General features: G+C 45.9%; 1 protein-coding gene across 2 annotated transcripts in view; it reads right to left on the bottom strand.

Moving 5' to 3' along the window:
* The window catches only part of cdh22 (cadherin 22), a 141,580-nt gene that overhangs the window by 1,840 nt on the left and 117,134 nt on the right, over positions 1–22,606 (bottom strand). For both annotated transcript variants that reach the window (XM_077013855.1, XM_077013856.1), the window contains 2 exons: positions 15,948–16,065; positions 12,909–13,160 (listed from right to left, as the gene is read on the bottom strand). In XM_077013855.1, coding sequence (XP_076869970.1) covers positions 12,909–13,160; positions 15,948–16,065 — 370 coding nt within the window. The remainder of the gene's footprint in view (positions 1–12,908; positions 13,161–15,947; positions 16,066–22,606) is intronic.

Genomic DNA, 22,606 nt, shown 5'->3' with positions numbered 1-22,606 from the left:
AACTACAAAGACTTTACAGTACTTAAGACTGTTTATCCTTGTCAAGACATCCATAAAGAAAAATTAATGGAATATTTGTCATAGGTAAGTATTAAATAATAAATGCCTTGAATAAGAAACAGTATATCATTAACCTCGGGCTCTCTCTCTGGTAAATAAACAAATAGACCAAATTAGAGAGCCGGAACCATCCAAGGCGGGTTGAACCATGTCTCGCCCTGTCTCGCCCTGTCTCACCCTGTCGGAAGAGCGCAGAGGAGAGCGTAGAAAAGAGATTAACGAATTGACCCCAACACTGTCCTGCTGCCGGGGACCATATTACCGCACCGTGTTCATTTTAATGAGAGAGGTGTCCCTTTTGTGCCTTGACAAGACTTTTTACCGGAAGGTACCGTCAGGCAAGTGGGTCCTACAGCTCAAAGACAGATGTGAACATGCGAGCTGGGAAAAAAATGTAGAAGTAGACTACTCGAGGGTAACGGAAGATGCTTGGGGGTAACGGTGCTAAAAACCCACATCCGACCAGACGTGTGTGATGTGCGTCTGCTATGCGGTTAGCACAGCTATGTCTGAGCTGGCTTTGAGGCTGCTGGAGCTGATTCCTGGTCAGAGCTTTAAACATGATCTGCCTGTCAATGTGTGACTGAGACAGAGATTATTCAAAAGCATGAAGAAAGATCAAAACTTTCCAAAACATTGCCCTAAGGTGGTGTACAGATATATTTGTAATGAGTGGGAAATTAAGATGGAATTGAAAAGGAAAACAACCGAGATGGATCATTTAATCCACTAATGAGAACGAAAGAAAACAAAAGCTGTATTCATCTAAATAAATCAATGAGCCCTTAATCCAGGCTGAATTATCTTAATTAGTTCCTATATTTGTGATTAGAAAACTCCCTGTGTCTCTTGATCTGCATGTGATTAATTAAACTGCAACTCTTCCACTGCACGCACACACATACATTGCATACGAAATTGCACTTGAAAGAAACAGAAATGGTTCCAAACAATTAAATCACAACGCCAGAAGCTTACTACCGGCATATTAAGTGGAATGATACCGGTGTGTGTGATGAATTCTGTGACTGAGTTCTACAGTAGGCCCAACGGTGACATCTCTTGCCCCTAAAGTTCAAATTTCTTGAGGGACACGTTGATGTTTTATTAATGTTTTATTAATGACTTTTGTCTGGGGATCGAAGGTCATTAATATGCCATGAGAATCGGTGGAAGAAGACTGTTATTGTGCCATGCACCATGTCACTCTGATATAAGAGCAGACGGTCGGGTCAGTCCACAGGGCTTTCATCTAGTTATATGGCATCCCTGGGTTCTCTGGGATAAAATCCCTTTGAAGACGTCCAACCATTAGGTAAGAAGGTAGCACTAAAGAGCTGGAAAATAATTAAATGCCCTTGAAGGAGGAGAAAAGTACACATTTTGATCAATATATTTTGAATATATCCTGCCTTTTAAGTGTCTTCACTTTCCACATTGTACACACCATTGTCAATTTTCATTTTAATTCTCTTTCTCCACGCTATGATTAATTTGGGCTTAATTTTTGGAATACGTCTGTAGATATAAATATTATAACTGTCACGGTGAGGCGGCCCCCTACCGGTCGTCTCCGTCCACAGCGGCTGTTGTTGTTGTTTTGTGACGTTGTATGCGTCCCTCAGGTGGGCGGAGCCCGTGATCCGTCTCACCTGAGGGTCGTTTGTTTGCCTATATATGTCTTGTCTTTGTACCAGTTGACCGCTGGTCATTATATCCTTAATTTGGATCTATTGCACGGGTTTTAGGTTTGCACACTTTCTATTAAACCATCCTTTTTCCCTGAGACTTGGCGTGATCGCTTCCTTTTTAGTTGCTCACCCCGCCCGTCACAATAACCTTACTGGCAAAGGCAACTTTGCAGAAACTTCACTAACCAAAACCCTTGGGTAATCCCAGCGTTGAACACTGCTCGTACTGAAATGTGGCCAAGCCACTAACACAGCCCCCTCCCACTTATCATCAACCTCCCAATGATCTGCTGTAATGGCAAAGTTTCTAAAAGTTTGCTGTGCCGTTCCTCATCCTTTCTGAGGCTGAGAAGCACAAGTCATACAGCCGCAGCTGCAAACCGTAAGAAGCCCATTTATCCAGCCTGACTCAGTACGGGTAAGCTGCTCGCAAATCACACACACACACAAACACACACACACACACACACACACACACACACACACACACACACACACATACACACACATACACACACACACACACACACACACACAGAAGCATGCATGCCAATGCACTAAAAAAGAAAAACAAGCAGTATTTAACATTGTGCTCATGCATCTACTAGACTGTCCCACTGTGGTCTTTTTTTTTTTTTTTGCTGTTGTTTTCTTGTTTATCCGGCCGGACACACAGGCCCGACAACAGATGCCGGATGAAGTATATTCAGATATACAGCCCCGGATGGACCTACACGGATCTGGCATTCTGTGTTTTATGGCCGGTCTGATGGTGGGAGTGTATTACATGGACAGAGAGTGGCGCAGCCATGTTAGTGCCCTCGTTGATGCGAGCGACGCTCCGTGCGGATCGTATAAGGCACAGATTTACGGCCAGGGTTGTGTGAGCCAAAACGCCACCCCCATAAACACACACGTGTGTGCGGTCGGGCCACCGCACACCAGCGTTCATTCATCTGCTCCTATACAGCTAGACAGATTACCAAAGTCAAAGAGCTGAAGAGAAGCCACAGATGTCGCCCCAGAACAGGTACGTGCAAATGGACGCTCTTCGTCAAGGAGGTTATTTTTAACAGTATTATATGGGTGAAAAAGATCAGTGTCAGACTAATCTGTACAAACGACTCGGGTGGGAGGTCTTAATTATATTTATTTGTTTATAAATTGATTGGAAAATTACAGAGAAGGAGGACTGGGGTGGTCTCCTGAAGAGAGTTAGGGTTGAGGGAGCGAGTTAGGGCTGAGGGAGAGAGCTAGGGCTGAGAGAGATAACTAGGGCTGAGGGAGAGAGTTAGGGCTTAGGGAGAAAGTTAGAGCTGAGGTAGAGAGTTAGGGCTGAGGGAGAGAGTTAGGGCTAATGGAGATAACTAGAGCTGAGGGAGACTACTAGGGCTGAGGCAGAGAGTTAGGGCTTAGGGAGAGAGCTAGGGCTGAGGCAGAGAGTTAGGGCTGAGGAAGAGAGTTAGGGCTGAGGAAGAGAGTTAGTGCTGAGGGAGAGAGTTAGGGCTGAGGGAGAGAGCTAGGGCTTAGGGAGAGAGTTAGTGCTGAGGGAGAGAGTTAGGGCTGAGGGAGAGAGCTAGGGCTGAGGGAGATAACTAGGGCTGAGGGAGAGAGTTAGGGCTTAGGGAGAAAGTTAGAGCTGAGGTAGAGAGTTAGGGCTGAGGGAGAGAGTTAGGGCTAATGGAGATAACTAGAGCTGAGGGAGACTACTAGGGCTGAGGCAGAGAGTTAGGGCTTAGGGAGAGAGTTAGGGCTGAGGAAGAGAGTTAGGGCTGAGGGAGAGAGCTAGGGCTGAGGGAGAGAGCTAGGGCTGAGGGAGAGAGCTAGGGCTTAGGGAGAGAGCTAGGGCTGAGGGAGAGAGCTAGGGCTGAGGGAGAGAGTTAGGGCTGAGGGAGAGAGCTAGGGCTGAGAGAGATAACTAGGGCTGAGGGAGAGAGTTAGGGCTTAGGGAGAAAGTTAGAGCTGAGGTAGAGAGTTAGGGCTGAGGGAGAGAGTTAGGGCTAATGGAGATAACTAGAGCTGAGGGAGACTACTAGGGCTGAGGCAGAGAGTTAGGGCTTAGGGAGAGAGTTAGGGCTGAGGAAGAGAGTTAGGGCTGAGGGAGAGAGTTAGGGCTAATGGAGATAACTAGAGCTGAGGGAGACTACTAGGGCTGAGGCAGAGAGTTAGGGCTTAGGGAGAGAGCTAGGGCTGAGGAAGAGAGTTAGTGCTGAGGGAGAGAGTTAGGGCTGAGGGAGAGAGTTAGGGCTGAGGGAGAGAGTTAGGGCTGAGGGAGAGAGCTAGTGCTTAGGGAGAGAGTTAGTGCTGAGGGAGAGAGTTAGTGCTGAGGGAGAGAGTTAGTGCTGAGGGAGAGAGTTAGGGCTTAGGGAGAGAGTTAGGGCTGAGGTAGAGAGTTAGGGCTTAGGGAGAGAGTTAGGGCTGAGGGAGAGAGCTAGGGCTTAGGGAGAGAGTTAGGGCTGAGGGAGAGAGTTAGGGCTGAGGGAGAGAGTTAGGGCTGAGGGAGAGAGCTAGGGCTTAGGGAGAGAGTTAGGGCTTAGGGAGAGAGTTAGGGCTGAGGTAGAGAGTTAGGGCTGAGGTAGAGAGTTAGGGCTTAGGGAGAGAGTTAGGGCTTAGGGAGAGAGTTAGGGCTGAGGGAGAGAGCTAGGGCTTAGGGAGAGAGTTAGGGCTGAGGGAGAGAGCTAGGGCTGAGGGAGAGAGCTAGGGCTTAGGGAGAGAGTTAGAGCTGAGGTAGAGAGTTAGGGCTGAGGGAGAGAGTTAGGGCTAATGGAGATAACTAGAGCTGAGGGAGACTACTAGGGCTGAGGTAGAGAGTTAGGGCTTAGGGAGAGAGCTAGGGCTGAGGGAGAAAGTTAGGGCTGAGGGAGAGAGCTAGGGCTTAGGGAGAGAGCTAGGGCTTAGGGAGAGAGCTAGGGCTGAGGGAGAGAGCTAGGGCTGAGGGAGAGAGCTAGGGCTGAGGGAGAGAGTTAGGGCTGAGGGAGAGAGCTAGGGCTGAGGGAGAGAGCTAGGGCTGAGGGAGAGAGCTAGGGCTGAGGGAGAGAGCTAGGGCTGAGGGAGAGAGCTAGGGCTGAGGGAGAGAGCTAGGGCTGAGGGAGAGAGCTAGGGCTGAGGGAGAGAGCTAGGGCTTAGGGAGAGAGCTAGGGCTGAGGGAGAGAGTTAGGGCTGAGCGAGAGAGTTAGGGCTTAGGGAGAGAGCTAGGGCTGAGGGAGAGAGCTAGGGCTTAGGGAGAGAGTTAGGGCTGAGGGATTTCTCCAAGACTTTTGACTTTCCTCTTTAAAAAACTCTGATCACTCTCTCTCTCTCTTTCGCTCTCTCTCTCTCTCTCTCTCTCTCTCTCTCTCTCTCTCTCTCTCTCTCTCTCTCTCTCTCTCTCTCTCTCTCTCTCTCTCTCTCTCTCTCACACACACACACACACACACTATACCTCTCTCTCTCTCTATTACCATGCCTGCCTTTAAGCCCGGTGGAGGTGACTCGACCATGCAGGTTTAATTTGGATTTACTTTTCAATTCCATCATAATCAGATGCCCCTAATAGCCAGTGACTGAGGAAACAGACTTGGGCTGCACTGGCTCTCTCTGCAGACCACAGCACTTCCAAACTCGGAGAAGCTACCACGCTGATAACTGACCAGTGGTGGCCAAGACTTCAAAGCAATCTCGCTCTCTGATCCTTCTGTGTCTCCTCTTCCTGTCATGGTGAAGCAGGAGTCACCAAGCGTTGGGTTGTTAGGCCGTCATCCGACAGGTCACTCTCACACTACTAATGATGTGAAGTCACAATGTTAATCATAGTAATGCATGTAGAAGATGCCAATGGGAAGCGATCTGGATGGTGAGATCTGCGCCCCCTGGATGTGGGCCACACTTACAACACTTTAGGACCAAACATGTTGCATTTCTAGTCAGAGGAATTGTGTCTCTTTAAAATCTTTAGACGTTGGGCGGGAATAGTGACTAGTATTAATAACTGTGTGTGAATGAGTGTGGGGACATTGAGAAGCAACAAAAGTGCATCTGTAAGGAGATGGAATCGGTATTCTCACAGGATTTACAATGTGCTCAAGGTTCTGTTCTCTCTCAGCAGATCTCCAAATCCACAAAGACACTTAAACCCATATCAATCCAAGTAAGTGCCAGCGCTTGTCCATTAAGCGCCCAAGGAGGTCCGTATCTGACACTGGGGGGGTTCGGGGAGGTGGGGGGGGGGGATTATGCGGCTGCGACATGTACCTTCCCCCGTGAAACGTGTGGCACTTCTTGGGTGTGCAGATGTTTCGACAAACACTCCTGACAAGACAGCTAATTTCCCCCTGGGCAGCAGGCGGGCGGCGGGTCCCATCACAGCAGATGGGCAGTAATTGGGGTGGATGTGCAGGTTGCCGCCCAGCACCCAAATGGATCCATCACCTACACTCCACCCCTCTCCACCCACTCCGGGAGGTGCTGCTTGTTTTGCAGCTAATTAGGGGGAATTTTGTTTTCACCCCCCCCCCCATCATGGACACTGACTGACCGGGACGCCCATCACAGGCCCAAAGTGTGGTTGCACTCTGCCCGAGCAACAGTAGGTCCGTCAGGATGGCGTAACAGTAACCGCGAGGCACTGTTGCTTTAGATGTCCAATATACCTGTCCGGCTCCGTCTGCCCCTGGCCCGCACACAGAACCTTCCCCATGCTATTGCACTGAGCTGTTCTCATTCTCCCGAGCTGTGATCTCTCCACCTGTAATCCTTTCCAGATTGGCAACACCTTTTAAGGGCACTCTGTTGCACCGGCAATGCTGAGAATGCTTACTGATGGTTATTACGTATAAGCCTGCACACTACGAAGGGACAAAGATGTCGTGGAGAAATAGTAATGCGCACCGCTGACAAAACGAGTTTTCAGGGAACGTTCGCATCTGCGACTCCAATTTATTTAAACTGTAAGATGATTGTAAATTCACAGAGGGAAGTTTAGTCTTTTTTTTTTTTTTGTTTACAATGCGAATGCATTTATTAGGTTCTGGACGCAGAGGACGTGAGTGCAGCCGACAGCTACGGTCTGTTTGGGCTTTAGTGATTTTAAACCAACAAGTGAGTAAGGCAGGAATTTTCTTTGGAGGAGATGGCAGAGGTCCATAGGTGGGCAGAATAATACACTGAACTAAGTGACATAACAGTTTTTAAGAAGGACAAAGCTTAGCGTGTGCGTGCGAGTGTGCGAGAGAGACAGAATAAAGAATTAACCACTCCACCTTCGGACGTGACAACATGACTCTCCTCTCTCTGTCTCCATCATTTGTCAAGCTGTGAGTCAGTGAGTGTGAGTCGTGGATGTCTGTAAAAGCTGCTCTGCTCGAAGCTCCGGCCGCTCTGTGGCGACGGAGGTGCTGATGCTGCTCGTTTTGCGATCGAGGGGCTGCATCCATTCACCCGCTCACTTCATTCCTGGCAAAGTGCTTGGACGCCATTCAGCGGGTTCCATTTTGTGTGCGCTCACTACCTGAACAAAAGCTCCCCCCCCCCCCCCCCCCCCTTACCACATGAAAGAGAGCGGCCCAAAAGCAAAGTCGTTAGAGCGAGAGAGAAGCATGAAATATCGATTGGCTTTCATGTCACTTCAGTCTTGATTCCCCCGCCATCCCACCTCCACCCCCACCTCCACCCCCACCCCCACCTTCTCGCGTCCTGCGCACCACAACCAATACACAAATCAAAGTTTAAAATAAAGATGAGGGGCCATTAGAGACATGGTAGCAGGAGAGAAATCGAAGGAACGGTAAACACGGACAGGGACAAAAAAAAAAAACAGAAGTTCCCGCCGAAGAGGCTTGTTGGGGGAGTTCAGCAGTTCAGCTATGAAAAATACATCTGTTGGTGAACACTGAAATGAGCCGATGAAGTGACGTGTGCGTTTCCATAACACAACAAATTAAATGAATTAATCTCAAGGTCTCCAGAGGTCCTTATCCAGGTCCTTCTGTCCTTCTGAAGTATACACACACACACAACATATGTGTTGTAGACACAACATAAATACATAACACAAATATTGATAGTAATTCAGATTCCAAAAATACTGTCACCCCAAATTTCAATATCTGGTGGAGCCTCTCCTGGGGTGAATGACAGCACTCTTTCTAGTGTTTAACAAGCTCGTAGAACACTTGTGGACGGATCTTGGACCACTCTACCATGCAGAACATATCCAACTCAGACATTCTTGGGTTTCCCACTGTGAACTGCCCTCTTCAGCTGAGACCACCGATTTTTCGCCTCGGGTCTGGAGACTGAGAGGGCCATTGCAAAACCTTGATTTTGTGTTTCTGCAACCATGTCTTTTGTGTATTCTGATGCGCGCCTCAGGTCATGTCTGGCTGGAAGATTCAAACATGGCCCAGTTTCAGCCTTCTGCTAGAGGCAACCAGATTTTCAGGTAAAATGTTCTGGCGTTGAATTGAAATTCATTATGCCACTGACCTCACCAAGAACCCCTGGATCACGCGCAGCAAAACAGCACCAAGGCACCAAAGAGCCGCCACCATGTTTTTCATGTGTATGAGGTGCTGTTTTTTCTACGCATCGTCAAACATGACGATGGTGCAAATGACCAGAAAGCTCCTTTTGAATCCTCTGACCACAACACACAATTCTTGGCAAGGTTCAGATGCTGGGATTTATGCCCTGGTGCAGGGGCAATATCTGAGTACACACGCTTTATTTATTTTTGTCTATTCTTTAGTACCACATTAAATAAAATGAGGTGTATCTGTGTTAGAATGTAACACTGGAATGCAATGGCTATCATATAGGCCTGTGTTGAAAAAATCGATTTTCCGATTCAGAATCGATTAGCATATGATGATCTGATAATCGATTCGTACGTCCAAAGATCGATTTTTTAGTGAACTTTTACCCCCGCCTCGTCACTGAATTCACGCAGGCGTGCTCGGTCTAACTAACTGTAAAACAACATGGCGTCGGACAGTGACGGTAACGACGATAGTCAAATCGGCAATCTAAAAACAGAAGGACAGTTTATCCAGTGTCAGTGACTATTTACAGTTAGTCCATGTCACTGACAGTTTACCCAGTGTTTTTACAGTTTAAAAAAGTTAAAAATGCTCTTGTAACATTGGGCGCAAGGCGATGGACGAGACAGAATCCTTTGCACTTTCCAAATCGTTATGTTTACTACATTTACCGAAGCGCAGACAGCGCACATAAAACACGTTTACATAGAACATGTGTGACTCAAACAACGACGAGCACTGGACGCTGCGCGAACGCACATTAAGTAGACAAACCACACAAACCCCACGTGATGACGAGACGAGCCACAGGTGAGGATTATCACAAGACGCACCCGCACCCACGGAGATACACAGACGCAGGAGTAGACACAGACAACGTTAACACACGCCCAACAGGGAGGGGTCGGGGACCGTAACGTGAGAGTTCTGTTCTTATAATCTCACCTTAAAGAAAAATACACGTTTACATTTTATACTTTCAGTTTATTAAGTGTAAGCACTTTTAAAATAAAAATGCATTTGGTAGCAACAGCATTTGGGTGACTTCTTAATTATTTCAATCATAATAATAATGCACTGGTTAGTGTCCCAGTAGGAGTCCACTGTTGCAGATATAGACACCTCAAAGATGTCCTCTGTTTATTGTCCTGGATTACCTTTCTTGAAGGTAGATTTATAATTACCCTTTTCACCAGCCATCAGTAACTACCAACTACCAGTAACTATTTGCTGATTAATATTGATATAATACTAGTTTTAACATGTTGCTTCTGTACATAGTCAGGAAACAGCTCAAATAAATACATTTTTAATAACACTAAACCCCGAATTGGATCGAATCGGATCGAATCGATTAAATCGGATTAAATCGAAATAAATCGATTCTTAATCTTCAGAATCAGAATCGGATCGATTCTTGGAATTTGAATCGATACCCAGCCCTACTATCATACATGTATAGGTGAAATTTAGGAGTGGTTAATATTTTCCAGAGCTGTGTACACACACACACACACACACACACACACACGCACACACATAATTCCACACATGTGTAGATGTCACTAAGCTAATACGCTTCTAATCACTGCATCCATTAAGTTTCACACTGAGATTGCCTGAAGGTGATACCTGCTAGTCTCTACTTATGGCCAATTAATAAACTGACCCCTATTCCACCCGGGAATTAACGAGTTAGCAATCCAGACAGCACTCTTACACCTACACCTGGCATAAATATGTGATCCTGTGTAATCTTGTGTTCGTACTCTAATTGGATCTCGTTGCTTGTACACATTATGTAAATACGTCGGGGTGCAGCAGGCAGCCAGCTGTCACTCAGCGGCTCTTCTGAAACGTGTTTGAACGTCTGCACGTGCTGCTGAAGTGATAGCACCAGCACAGGTGCTCCGCCCGGCCCCGTTCACACCTGGCGCCTGCATGCTAACGCACAGCGCAAGGCACGTTGGCTTTGGTCCGCGATGGAGACTCGGCTGGGTGTAAACACAGTCGGTACGCGTTTGCATTAGTCTGAAAGTATCTAGGGCAGCTACGCGCAGGGCGTCAACGTGTAAAGAAGGACTCCCGCTAATTCTGGCCTCTACTATCGTGGAGAAAAAAAAGAGGTGACTCTCATTCTTGGAGGGAGCACGAGATGAAATGTCTAATAACATTGGTGGGGGTGACATCGCTGGCCAGTTGCTATAGATATTGAACAATTTAGCGAGACGGGCCCTTCCTCAACAGAGTAAGCACAGGCTCCAGAAACCAAACTCTGGCCCCGCTACAACCACAATACTATTAGTTTAGTTCAGTTTGTTCAGTGAAACTTTTGTTCAGTGAATACAGCCGGGGTGAGTATAGAGCTGGGGTGGGTATAGATCTGGGGTGGGTATAGATCTGGGGTGGGTATAGATCTGGGGTGAGTATAGAGCTGGGGTGGGTATAGAGCTGGGGTAGGTATAGAGCTGGGGTAGGTATAGAGCTGGGGTGAGTATAGAGCTGGGGTGGGTATAGATCTGGGGTGAGTATAGAGCTGGGGTGGGTATAGCGCAGGGGTGGGTATAGCGCAGGGGTGAGTATAGAGCTGGGGTGAGTATAGAGCTGGGGTGAGTATAGAGCTGGGGTGAGTATAGAGCAGGGGTGGGTATAGAGCTGGGGTGAGTATAGGGCTGGGGTGAGTATAGAGCTGGGGTGGGTATAGAGCTGGGGTGGGTATAGAGCTGGGGTGAGTATAGAAGAGGGGTGAGTATAGAGCTGGGGTGGGTATAGAGTTGGGGTAGGTATAGAGCTGGGGTGAGTATAGAGCTGGGGTGAGTATAGAGCAGGGGTGAGTATAGAGCTGGGGTGGGTATAGAGCAGGGGTAGGTATAGAGCTGGGGTGGGTATAGAGCTGGGGTGGGTATAGAGCTGGGGTGGGTATAGAGCCGGGGTGGGTATAGAGCCGGGGTGGGTATAGAGCCGGGGTGGGTATAGAGCCGGGGTGAGTATAGAGCAGGGGTGGGTATAGAGCTGGGGTGAGTATAGGGCTGGGGTGAGTATAGTGCTGGGGTGGGTATAGAGCTGGGGTGGGTATAGAGCTGGGGTGAGTATAGAAGAGGGGTGAGTATAGAGCTGGGGTGGGTATAGAGTTGGGGTAGGTATAGAGCTGGGGTGGGTATAGAGCTGGGGTAGCTATAGAGCTGGGGTGGGTATAGAGCTGGGGTGGGTATAGAGCTGGGGTAGGTATAGATCTGGGATAGGTATAGAGCTGGGGTGAGTATAGAGCTGGGGTGAGTATAGAGCTGGGGTAGCTATAGAGCTGGGGTGGGTATAGAGCTGGGGTGGGTATAGAGCTGGGGTGGGTATAGAGCTGGGGTGAGTATAGAGGAGGGGTGGGTATAGAGCTGGGGTTAGTATACATCAATAATAACCTAGATGAAACTGGCATTTACGTGAGATCCTGAAGGCTAATTCTTTTCATGAACAATATATATAGTGCATCTATTCTATACATTAACATAAGTTAAAGTAAGATTAGTGTGGATTTCTTGGCAGCGATATGTATTATTCTGGTTAATGAGTTTTTTTTTTTTGACTATTTCTTAACACAGCTCACACTGCTGGGTCTTCCTGAGCTGTTGTTGCTACGCTTTGGTTCTTTGAGCAGTTCATGGTCACGAGGCAGATTATCGTACGCCGTATATTTTAGCCGATTCTTCCACGAGCTGCCACGGCGTCTTCACAAAGAAGACGACAGACGGGCTTATCTACGCTTAGAACCTCACACCTCTTGAAACTACCTCACTTCTCTCCTCACCTTTCTTTATTTGCGACATCTTTGTAGTAAACCAAGTTACACGGGGGACCATGGGGGGAAAACAATGAAGAATGTCAGGTGTCATTGCTCTTGTGTATGTGCAACTGACAGGATTGGTGAAGTATTTTGGGACATGGAGTCAATCATTATATTCCACTAATGCTGCCCTAATGTGAAGAGGCTGAATGCAGGTGCCCCGTGGGCCGTATCAATACTATTTATTTCATAAGTTCACGTGAGCTAAATGAAATGAGGCAGCTATATTCAGCCTGAGGGCTTTGAGTTTGACATTCGTGGTTTACGCCTGGCATGTGTTTTTTCTCAGTCCAAATAAGGTGTCCAAAAACTGACAGCATTTTAGTGCTGGAGGTAAATGGGACCAATGCCATGTTTTGTAAACCACATACTAACAAATTTACTAGCAACATTGCTTCAGCACTATTATAAATGACAATATATGTATATATAACGTATACACTCTCTAAACCCTGTGTCAGAAGCAGCTGTATTTTGGGTACAACTGACAGATTTATTGCATCTTTTCTTTTCATGCACAATTTGTGCTGCCGGTCCTGTAGACCTTCATTAGTGGTCTGGCTTGGACTTGGACTGCAGGACCAGTGTTGCTTCATTATCTTTTGGGCGCACAGACCGCTCTTAAGCCCGCAGTGACAGATTAAGATTCCAGCTACAGTTGTACCAACCCAACACACAACTACTCCATTGCCGTGCCTTTGTTAACGCTGTGTTGAGAATGCTATATCCAGTCAGGAACGGTGCTGTAGAGTCCGACCAGCGGTTAACAGAAGGTGGCGGACACGCCATGAGTGAGGCGGGACTCACCCACGAGAATGAGCACACAGACCAGGAGGGCGATGAGGGCCCCGGGACTGAGGGCTGTTGCCATGGCGAAGGCGGCAGCGCTGCACGACTGGATGGCCCCGTCCGGGTCGCAGCCGCAGACGTGGATGGTGAGGGTCCCGGTGGTGCTGAGGGCCGGCGGCCCGCTGTCCACTACCAGGATGGGCAGCAGATAGACGTTCTGCTCCCGCCGGTTGAAGCCCGAGCGCTGGGTCCTGATGCCTGCCGTGTTGTCTGCAGAGACAGGGGGGGGGCAGTGTTAGAATGCCTGTAGATGTATAGGAATGTCAGACTGCATCAACGTCTTAGAAGGACAAATGGCTGACACTCAAACCCAGAGCTGCTAGAAGGAAATCATCATTCTAATGCATAGAGGAATGTGCTCCACACTTTAAATCAAAATAAAGTTTTCATGAATGTACCCTTTTCTTTGTCATCCAAAGTTTTCTTATCCAGCAGAACTAGTGGTTACAAAACATGGCAGATATACAGCACTCATGTTTCAGAAACCCCCCCTCAGAAAAAAAAAGAACAAACAAAAAAAAAACAAAGCAAACAAACCCAAAAGCTTACTAGACACAGAGCAAAACGGTGGATATATGAGCTGTATGTAACACTGACAAACTGCAAAGCCAAGTGAGAAAGTATAGCCCTGACTCCACTAGTGTGTCTGCATGCAGTGCTCCATCCATCATGGTGGGACTCCGTCCCAGCCTCTGTGCAGCTCCGGCGTGAGCTCCTGATAAATCCTCTCTCATTTCACCAGCTCTGTTTGGAAGGCAGGTTCTGCTGAGTAAAACCGTCGTGACATTGTGCTTTGACTTCACCAGCAAATCTTCTTTCAAAGGCACTCTTGTTCTCATAAATACTCTGCATGGCTCTGAGAAGCACAACAAATCTATTTCCAAATCTTCAACATTAACCACGGCATGCTGGGCACGCTGCTGAAATGAAACTGACAGTTCAGACCTAAAAAAAAAAACGACTAGCAAATATGTTTGGATCTAGAACTCAAACATAGATTCTCTCAAAGTTTTTGGGTTGTTTGACATTTCATGCTACACTATAAAATAGTGCAATGATAAAACCGCAAACCAGACCAATGCCTTTTCTGATGCATATAAAACAATGTTTGGTATTGTCAGTGATACTTCAACCGGTTTGTCAGATAAACAGTAAACAGTGCGTCAGAACAACACAAACAGTAGCTTGTAATGAATGTCCAGAAGCACATCTGATGTTGCCCTTTCTGCCCTTGACTCTCATAACACAACGGAAAGTGTTTTAATATCAACACAAGATAAATATTTAATCTCAGCATTTACGGGTATATGCATCAACATTAATGACCCCTTCTTCTTTTGCATAATTGAAAGAGGTATATAATTAATTTAATTCATTTAAATCATAAATGAAACTTCCAAGCTACAAATGAAGCATTTGGACACTGCGAAAATCTAATTCTATTGACTCAAAAAGTGATGAATGGCCAAAAGACAAGAGAGGCACTAGTCTGAGGAAATAGCGCAGTAGTATTGACAAACCTCAGATAAGCTGTCTGAAAGGAAAAGAAATTTCGCGTTTTGTTTGGACTCGTCAATCAAATGTTCAGCATGTGCCTAGTCGAGTTATTTTTAAAAGAACAAGACGGTGCCATTCAAAGAACACAGCACATGCTTAATGTTATAGTATCTCAGAAGAGCTGCTCTGTTGATGCTAAAGAGCAGGGGAACGCACTTCTAACCGCACTGAAAAAAGTTTTCGGGATTCATAAAAAAGCTCGTGTATGTCCTCATGTGTCACAGAAAACAGGGAGACGGAATGTAACTTGAAGCTGCCATGGAGAAAGGGAAAAATGACAGATCCAGTCTGACAGGTTGATAAATGTGTCTGTGAAATCAGAAGTATGTCGGGGGGGTTGGGAGGGTGGGGTAGGGCGGGGTGGATGGGGACGGATGAGGAGGAGGTGAGGTTTTTGAGGTCTGTGAACACCGATGCTCACATGCACAGTGTGGAGACCTTGTGCAAAAAAAAAAAAAAAAAAGACTCATTTTCCTTGTCTGACAGTGTGTGACCGTTCGTGAACACGGCACATATGCATGTGAATCAGCGTTTCAGCAAGTGTGCGGTAAGTCTGGGCACACGCGGGGGCCGTGTGTCACACTGTGCTGCGTGCACACGGGTTTGTGCGTGTCCCTACGCCCTGAGCTGGCCTCACACACTCCACTGACATTTCCCCGCTCTCCCTGCTGACATTTTCATTGTGTCAGATGAGCATCAATCTTGATTTAGTCATGCATCACGTTAACTCATACATATATTTCCAAAGAGCCTCACTCCAACATACAACTCTGCCTAATCTTTCCTTCTGTTCGCCTCTTTTTGGGATGGTGGGCAGGATTTGGGGACATGTCAAACAAAAACAGTCAGAAAAAGGAAGAAGAAAGAAGTTTTAAAACATTGGGGAAGCGTGTCCTATCTGCACAATGAAACACAATACAATGCTTTCATTTCAATGCTTTTTTAGCAACTAATTCATTTTCAGCACTTCAGCACTGAGTCAAATGAGACTCAGAAATGAAATGAAAAATGAAATACAAAAAGTAGTCGTCCCCATACACAAATATGCAGAAACATAATAAATGTCCTTGCAAATTAAACTATAAAAAATTATACGGCACAGAATTGCACAAAAATTGTAACTCATAGATTCTATTTTTTATATTGACACTCACATTTACATTTATGACATTTGGCAGATGCTCTTACATATCTATCAATATGACAGTACGAATGTTCCCTGATGATAATTGGATATCGGGATATTGATATACTAGGCCAGACAGTCACTTTTTAGCAATCTATTGTCTACAGTATCTACAGGCCCACAGTCTAAACCCAAAAAAAAGTTAGCAATCAGGCTTTTCATAATACAGCTTTTATCAGAATTAATCCAGACACTGGGCCTTTTAATTGCTAATCATTATTTTGGCCAGGTTCATGAACCTGGAGAAGTCTCACCTTTGATGTCCCACAGGGTGAAATGGCGGTTGCTGGAGGCCTCGGGTGCGAGTGTGAAGTAGAAACGGTGACCAGACTGCGGCTCGTCCCGGTCCACCACGCTGATGGTGTGAATGAGCTGGAGGAGAGGGAAGGAGACCGAAATGAGAACGATCTAGTTCACACTGACAAACTGCAAAAAAAGGAGACTATAATAATACTAATCTCCTTTGTCATTTTCATTCGTATCGTGACTTGGTCACAATGGTAATTTGCACATTGGCTTTCTGTTACTGCCGCTATCTAGAGCTCTTTGACGAATCACATTTTCGTTGCCACTTGCGAAGGGCGTGTTCTGAAATTGGGCCCGGTGATTAAATGAGCAGATCCCGGAAAGCAACAGACGGCCGCGTGTGAGGGGTCGAGCGGAGAGAGCGGAGAAAAAGCAGGAGATGGAGGGCAGACAGCACCGCAGACAATCACAGCGAAAGGCCCGTGCTCGGTTATTGCTCTTTTCTCATTACACACTCCTCAAAGGGCTCATGCACCATTTATGTCACTCTTCAGGGAAGCAGCGGAAATCCAAATTGGAAATTAGAGGGGACTGGAATAACTTCCCCAAGCGAATCTCTCCCTTATTTCATACTTAGTCTCCTGCTGAAGTATGAACAAAGTCAGAGAGGGACATTCGCACAAAGACTATCCGTCAAATAAGAGGAAACGCACTTACAAAGAATTAAAAAAGCACAATGGCTCTCTCTCTTTCCCTGTCTCTCTCTCTTTCTCTCTCTCACACACATACACACGCACACACACACACATGTGCACACACGCACACGCAAACACAAAGAAAAAAGAAGAGAGACAAAGTGACAGCAAGGACAAAATGCTTCTCAGGCAATGTTTATGCTCAAAGGAGACTCCCTACAAACAATGGCAGTCCCTCCCAGTGGCACTCTTCCAAATGATTAAAGAAAGAGATCTAGAGAGGAAGACAGAAGTTTCGGGTTTGGGTTCCTTATCCTGGAGGACATGGCTGGTTTGACGAGGTCTGATTAGAGGCTGCTGTGGTAACTCCCAGGTGAATAATTCTGCCACTTACATGTGCCTTTAAAGTGGTTTGTGCTTATTTATACTATTCACAGTGGGATAAGGGGTTCAATTATCTCTCTTTCTCCCTGCCTCTCTCTCTCTCTCTCTCTCTCTCTCTCTCATCTTTCCACTGTGTTTGACTTTTGGTTGGCTGTACTGTGCTGTTTCCTGAAGCTTCTGTTGGATCATCTCTTCTTTGCCCTCTGTATCTGTCCCCGCTCTGTAACTCTTTCTCCCTTACACTCCGATAATGACCTCTGTCTCAGTCTGATACAGCTAGTCCGCGTTTGATGTGTTTTGGCATAAGCTCACTCTTAATTGGACTAAACATCCAATTAGAGTTACATATGCATGCAAACCCTGGCTGCAGAGAGTCACTTTGGTGTGGAGGAAAAGAGAGTGAGAACAGAAGAAGACCCCGGGCTTCACTTTCTCATTCAGTGCCACAACTGGGGATCACACATGCTGGCCTACTAGTAATTAAAGGAATGGGCTAATGTAATAGAGCACTCAACATCTTATGATCTCACTAACTAAACTAACTAACTAACTAACTAACTAACTAACTAACTATCTATCTATCTTTCTTATCACTCTCTCTCTTTCTCACACACAATCAAACACAATCCTGTTTCACAATCAACACATATCAATCAAGTCAGCACTTTTACATTTGATATTTCATAAATATCTGAGGGTAATAATTAAGGCTTGGTTCAAATGAACACACTGGTTTTCCCTCAGGACCTGAGTAGTTACAGACTGAACCAAATATTCTTCAGTTGAAAAGTTGCTTACAACTATTATTTAAACAGAAATATACACAATATAGTAAAGTACAGTGGTACCTCGAGTTACGAACAGCTCCACTTACGAATTTTTCGAGTTATGAACATTGGTTCAAACTAAATTTCTGCTCGAGTTACGAAACGCCGAGGTCCCAGATGCTGCCGGTAGTCAGTGCATCGCTCTCATTCCCACAATGCCCTCTCATTCACGAATCACGTTCTTTTCACATGTTAACGCACAAGTGTAATTGTTTTGTTTACTGTAAAGTAAGTGCTGTGTCTATGCTTCGTTCCGTGCCAGTCTGTAGTCTACCTGTACAGTGCGTATCCCTCCCTCCCTCCCTCTCTCCCTCTCTCCTCAGCCACATTTCATTATCCGGGCTAATCTTCCACCAACGTAAGATTACACCATATTCATTCTTACTGTATTTTGTACATTTTTCTTTTATTTATTTATCTTGTTGTGTAATTTGAAGTTTTACGTGTAATTTGAAGTTTTACGTGTGTTTCTTAATAAAAAATTTATTTTTTCATATTTTTGGAAATTTTTGGTACTTGTCCTTGGCCTGGAACAGATTAATCCTATTTCCATTATTTTAAATGGGGAAAATTAGTTCAAGTTACAAACTTTTCTACTTACGAACACGGCTCTGGACTCGAGGAACCACTGTATAGGCTGACTCTTAATGGTCACCTAAACTACACACTGCGAAAAAAAAAGTTTCAGAGGTGGACACTGGCGCCGAAAGCCGTAATTATGACTCTGCTGCAAGTTGGACTGAGTTTTGAGCTCTGGAGCAGAACCAGCTCACTGGGCCAACTGTTACCTAAACTCCTGCTGAAAAGAGTCTTGGCAAGTCACATGACTGCATGAGCTCCTCGAAGAGAGGGACTGCGGGAATGGCATGTTTTGCAATGCAACTCACTTCTTTGGTCTGGACCAGATAATAGCTCTCCTCAGCGAATGTAAAGTGAACCTGACACATTTTATCACCGCACGGGACCCAGGTGGCACAGTGGCGCTCTATTTCGTCAGCATTACGGGAAGTCGTGTGGGACTGCGCGAAACTTGCTCTGCCGTTATTACAACAAGTGAAAAAAGGAAGAGAAGGGAGGAACAGCCTAATACCCTGCTTAAGATTCCAGTTTAATCTCGGCTGTGTACGTGAAAGAAAAGAAAGGCAGTGTTGAAGGAAAACGCCAGCAAACTCGGTCTCTTCCTCCCTCCCTCCCTCTCCAAACTTCCTCCACCTGACCTGCTGTCTCCCTAGCTTTTGTTTGCTCAGTGGGTGGGGAATAAAAACTGAAACAAACGAAGACAACATTAAAGAACAATAACACGCAGCCACCCAAATGATTAGCCCGAGTCGAGCGCCTTGTTAGGTGACCAGTTTGACTGGCAAGGACAACAAAAATAGCAGTGATCCAAATGATAACCCAGATCGGAGAGCCATGCCGAGGCCCTGGGGGTGATCCGAAGAGACAGAGAGAAAATGGGTCTATGGGACAGGGTGTGAGTGTGTGTGCATGCGGAGTGTATTGACCAGCAACTAGAGGTCCCTAAAGCCCGATCCTCTAATTAGATTTTCATCCAACGTGCCTCTCCTGACCCGTCAAGCCGAGCCGGTCCTGGACGAACGAACGCGACGACTTTCACCCGAAACCCCGTCGTGCTTCCCGTAACCACGCGGGCCCGGAGGCGGGAGTGCTCTCGCTCAGAGTTCCTTGGGTTCATCCGCACAAGCCCGGTCTGCTACAAGAACACACGGCCGTCCACGTGCATCCCTCTCGCTCTCTCTGTGAGTCAAGCGTCCGTCGCGCGTTACATCGTCTGTCCTTCAGGCGGACTCCTGCGTATTTCCCCCCCGCTGACGTTAGTCATGCGGCCAGGACGCCCCCGGGGGAGGACCGCATCCTCGCGCTCTGTCAGCTACGGCTGCTCGGACTTGTTTGACATCGTGCGCGGAGCTGACAGGCCTCTCGTCCCCCGGGCCGTTCTTAGCATTTGCCTTTCCACCCATCCATACGTGCCACTGTATGATATCTGTCTCTTCTCATCTGATCAAGCTCTTGTGCCCAAAGACCACGGGGTTATGAGTTCAGCTTGGTCTGATGGAATCTCACTTCTCGTTCCAGTCAGAGCGCCGGCCCAGGCCAAAAGACAATGCTAGCTCATAAAAGAAATCACGGATGACCAGAAATCAGATATTTAAGAGAGTGTGAGATAGACAGAGAGCAAGTGTGTGTGTGCCTACATCATCCAATTGCACAGCCGGAGAGCCAACCGCAGTTTTAGACCTGCAGTTCTAGACCTGCAGTTCTAGACGTGCCGTAGTTTTAGATGTATGTAACGTAATATCCAGATAGTGTTTTAGTATGTCGCGGGAGCAGATGGAAGAATGATATTTATAAGCAACAATAATATATGATAGATACATGATAATGTCTGAAGGTCATTTTTGGGTTATCGTAATGTTTATGTCATGAAGGATGAATCTGGAAAGCGTTAGTGTGTCTTGGTTCGTTAGTTCTGGCTACCTTTATGGCTACTTTGTACTTCGACTTTGAGAGAAATGCTAGTCCTGCGAACGTAAATTTTTGCCGGGGGGGTGGTGGCGAACGTAAAATGGACAAAAATTAAGTATTATATTGCGATCGATCGATCGCCAGTGTTTGCGCCAGAGCGAACTGGTAACTCATTGAATCATAGATATGGATCAGAGGTAAATAAACTAGATTTTTTTTTCGGCGTGAGAAATCGGATGTGTGGCGTGTGAGCGAAAAACCCCAAGTATCACATAATATTTGCTAGTTGCATGCCAATGAAGGTATACGAGTAAAATAAATCACTCCTAACATTCTGGAAACGTATGCTTACTCACTGAAAGCATCCTGACATTATGCAATTTTTGCTGATTTTTAATACAAAATAGCCTATGCCAGTAATCCAGTAGTTTAATTAAAAATAAAATATCTTCAGGAGACAAGCTGTGTGTGTAAATGACAAAATTAATCAAAACTCCCTAAAAGAACAGGGAAAATGAGGCATACTACTTCTATTTAAATACAAAATGTGGTGTACATTATCGTTTAAAACTTGTCAAATGTTAGGCCTATAGATTTGGCTAAAACAATTGAGAATCAATGGGCATATTTAACAAATAAACTCTTTATACAATGGATTATTACACTATACAAGCCCCTGAGCCTACGGCATGCATTGGAACTGCTGGTCTAGAACTGCAGTTGGCTGTCGTTAGCTACATTCCGAGCCGCTAGGTGGCGCATGTCTAAAACTACAGCACGTCTAGAACTGCAGGTCTAAAACTGCAGGTCTAGAACTGCAGTTGGCTCTCCGGCTGTGCAATTGGATGCATCTCGTGTGTGCTGGGTCTCAGGTGCTTATCCTGGAGGACATGGCTGGTTTGACGAGGTCTGATTAGAGGCTGCTGTGGTAACTCCCAGGTGAATAATTCTGCCACTTACATGTGCCTTTAAAGTGATCTGTGCTCACTTTTACTATTCACAGAGGAAATACTCGAAAGGGAAAAGGGTTAAGGGTTTCAGTAATTCCTCTTCTCTCTCTCCCTCTCTGTATCTATCTGTCTTTTTATAGTAAACTTTTTCACCTCAATTTTATCTTCTCTCCTTCTGATATTCATAATTCTTTCCCTGTTGCACTGTGACACTGACCTCTGTCTCAGTCTGATACAGCTAGTCTGCGTTTGATGTGTTTTGGCATAAGCTCACTCTTAATTGGACTAAACATCCAATTAGAGTTACATATGCATGCAAAACCTGGCTGCAGAGAGTCACTCTGGTGTGGAGGAAAAGAGAGTGAGAACAGAAGAAGACCCCGGGCTTCACTTTCTCATTCAGTGCCACAACTGGGGATCACACATGCTGGCCTACTAGTAATTAAAGGAATGGGCTAATGTAATAGAGCACTCAACATCTTATGATCTTTGCACGACACACTCTCTCTCTGGCCTTACTTATTTCACTATTACTCATTCCAGCTCAAGCCTCATAAAATGAAATATCACAGGAAAGACTTGTTAAGAAATTGCTTCAAAGGCGCACTATTCTAAGACATATAAACATGTCAGCATTTTTCACATATTTGACGCATTACAGAACTTTAGCATATCGTTCCTGCATGGAAGCCTAGCTCATTAAATTAAACAGTACGCAGAGATTGGTATCTTAGTTTTACATCAATAAAGCCTAATTGCAATGGTCTAACCATGTTATCGGAAGATGTAACTACTGACAGTGGCCTGACAAAGTGTACTGAAGACCTAGCTAATGATAATAGGCTAACAATGGACTAACAATGGGCTGATGAACAATGGGCTAACAAGGCTAACGGAAGACCTAGCTAATGATAATAGGCTAACAATGGACTAACAATGGGCTGATGAACAATGGGCTAACAAGGCTAACGGAAGACCTAGCTAATGACATTGAGCTAACAATGCTAGGTATCTCTTATGGCCTGATTCAAGTGATCATGGAGTGAACCAGTAACCTACTGTTCAGGTGAAAGCCAGTTGAAAAGGACTGCTAAAACAGAAACAGACAAACAATTTGATCAAACGCTGAGGAAAAAGAATGGAATGCTAGTTAAAAGCAAACGGCCCGTGTAGGGGACTAGCTCAACGTCCCACTAAATTAAACTGAAAGGAAAACCCAGCAATCCTCACACTTATCTTCTTTTCATCTTCTGCATCAATGGTAAATACATCAGTCTTTATATAGCTCTATTCTCAGACATGTGCCTACCGTCTGCCTACAGTA

Source organism: Brachyhypopomus gauderio, chromosome 8, assembly GCF_052324685.1.
Source record: "Brachyhypopomus gauderio isolate BG-103 chromosome 8, BGAUD_0.2, whole genome shotgun sequence".
In the NCBI taxonomy this organism is placed as follows: domain Eukaryota; kingdom Metazoa; phylum Chordata; class Actinopteri; order Gymnotiformes; family Hypopomidae; genus Brachyhypopomus; species Brachyhypopomus gauderio.
Note: the sequence above shows the minus strand (reverse complement) of the source record. Positions and strands in the feature narration are given on the sequence as shown.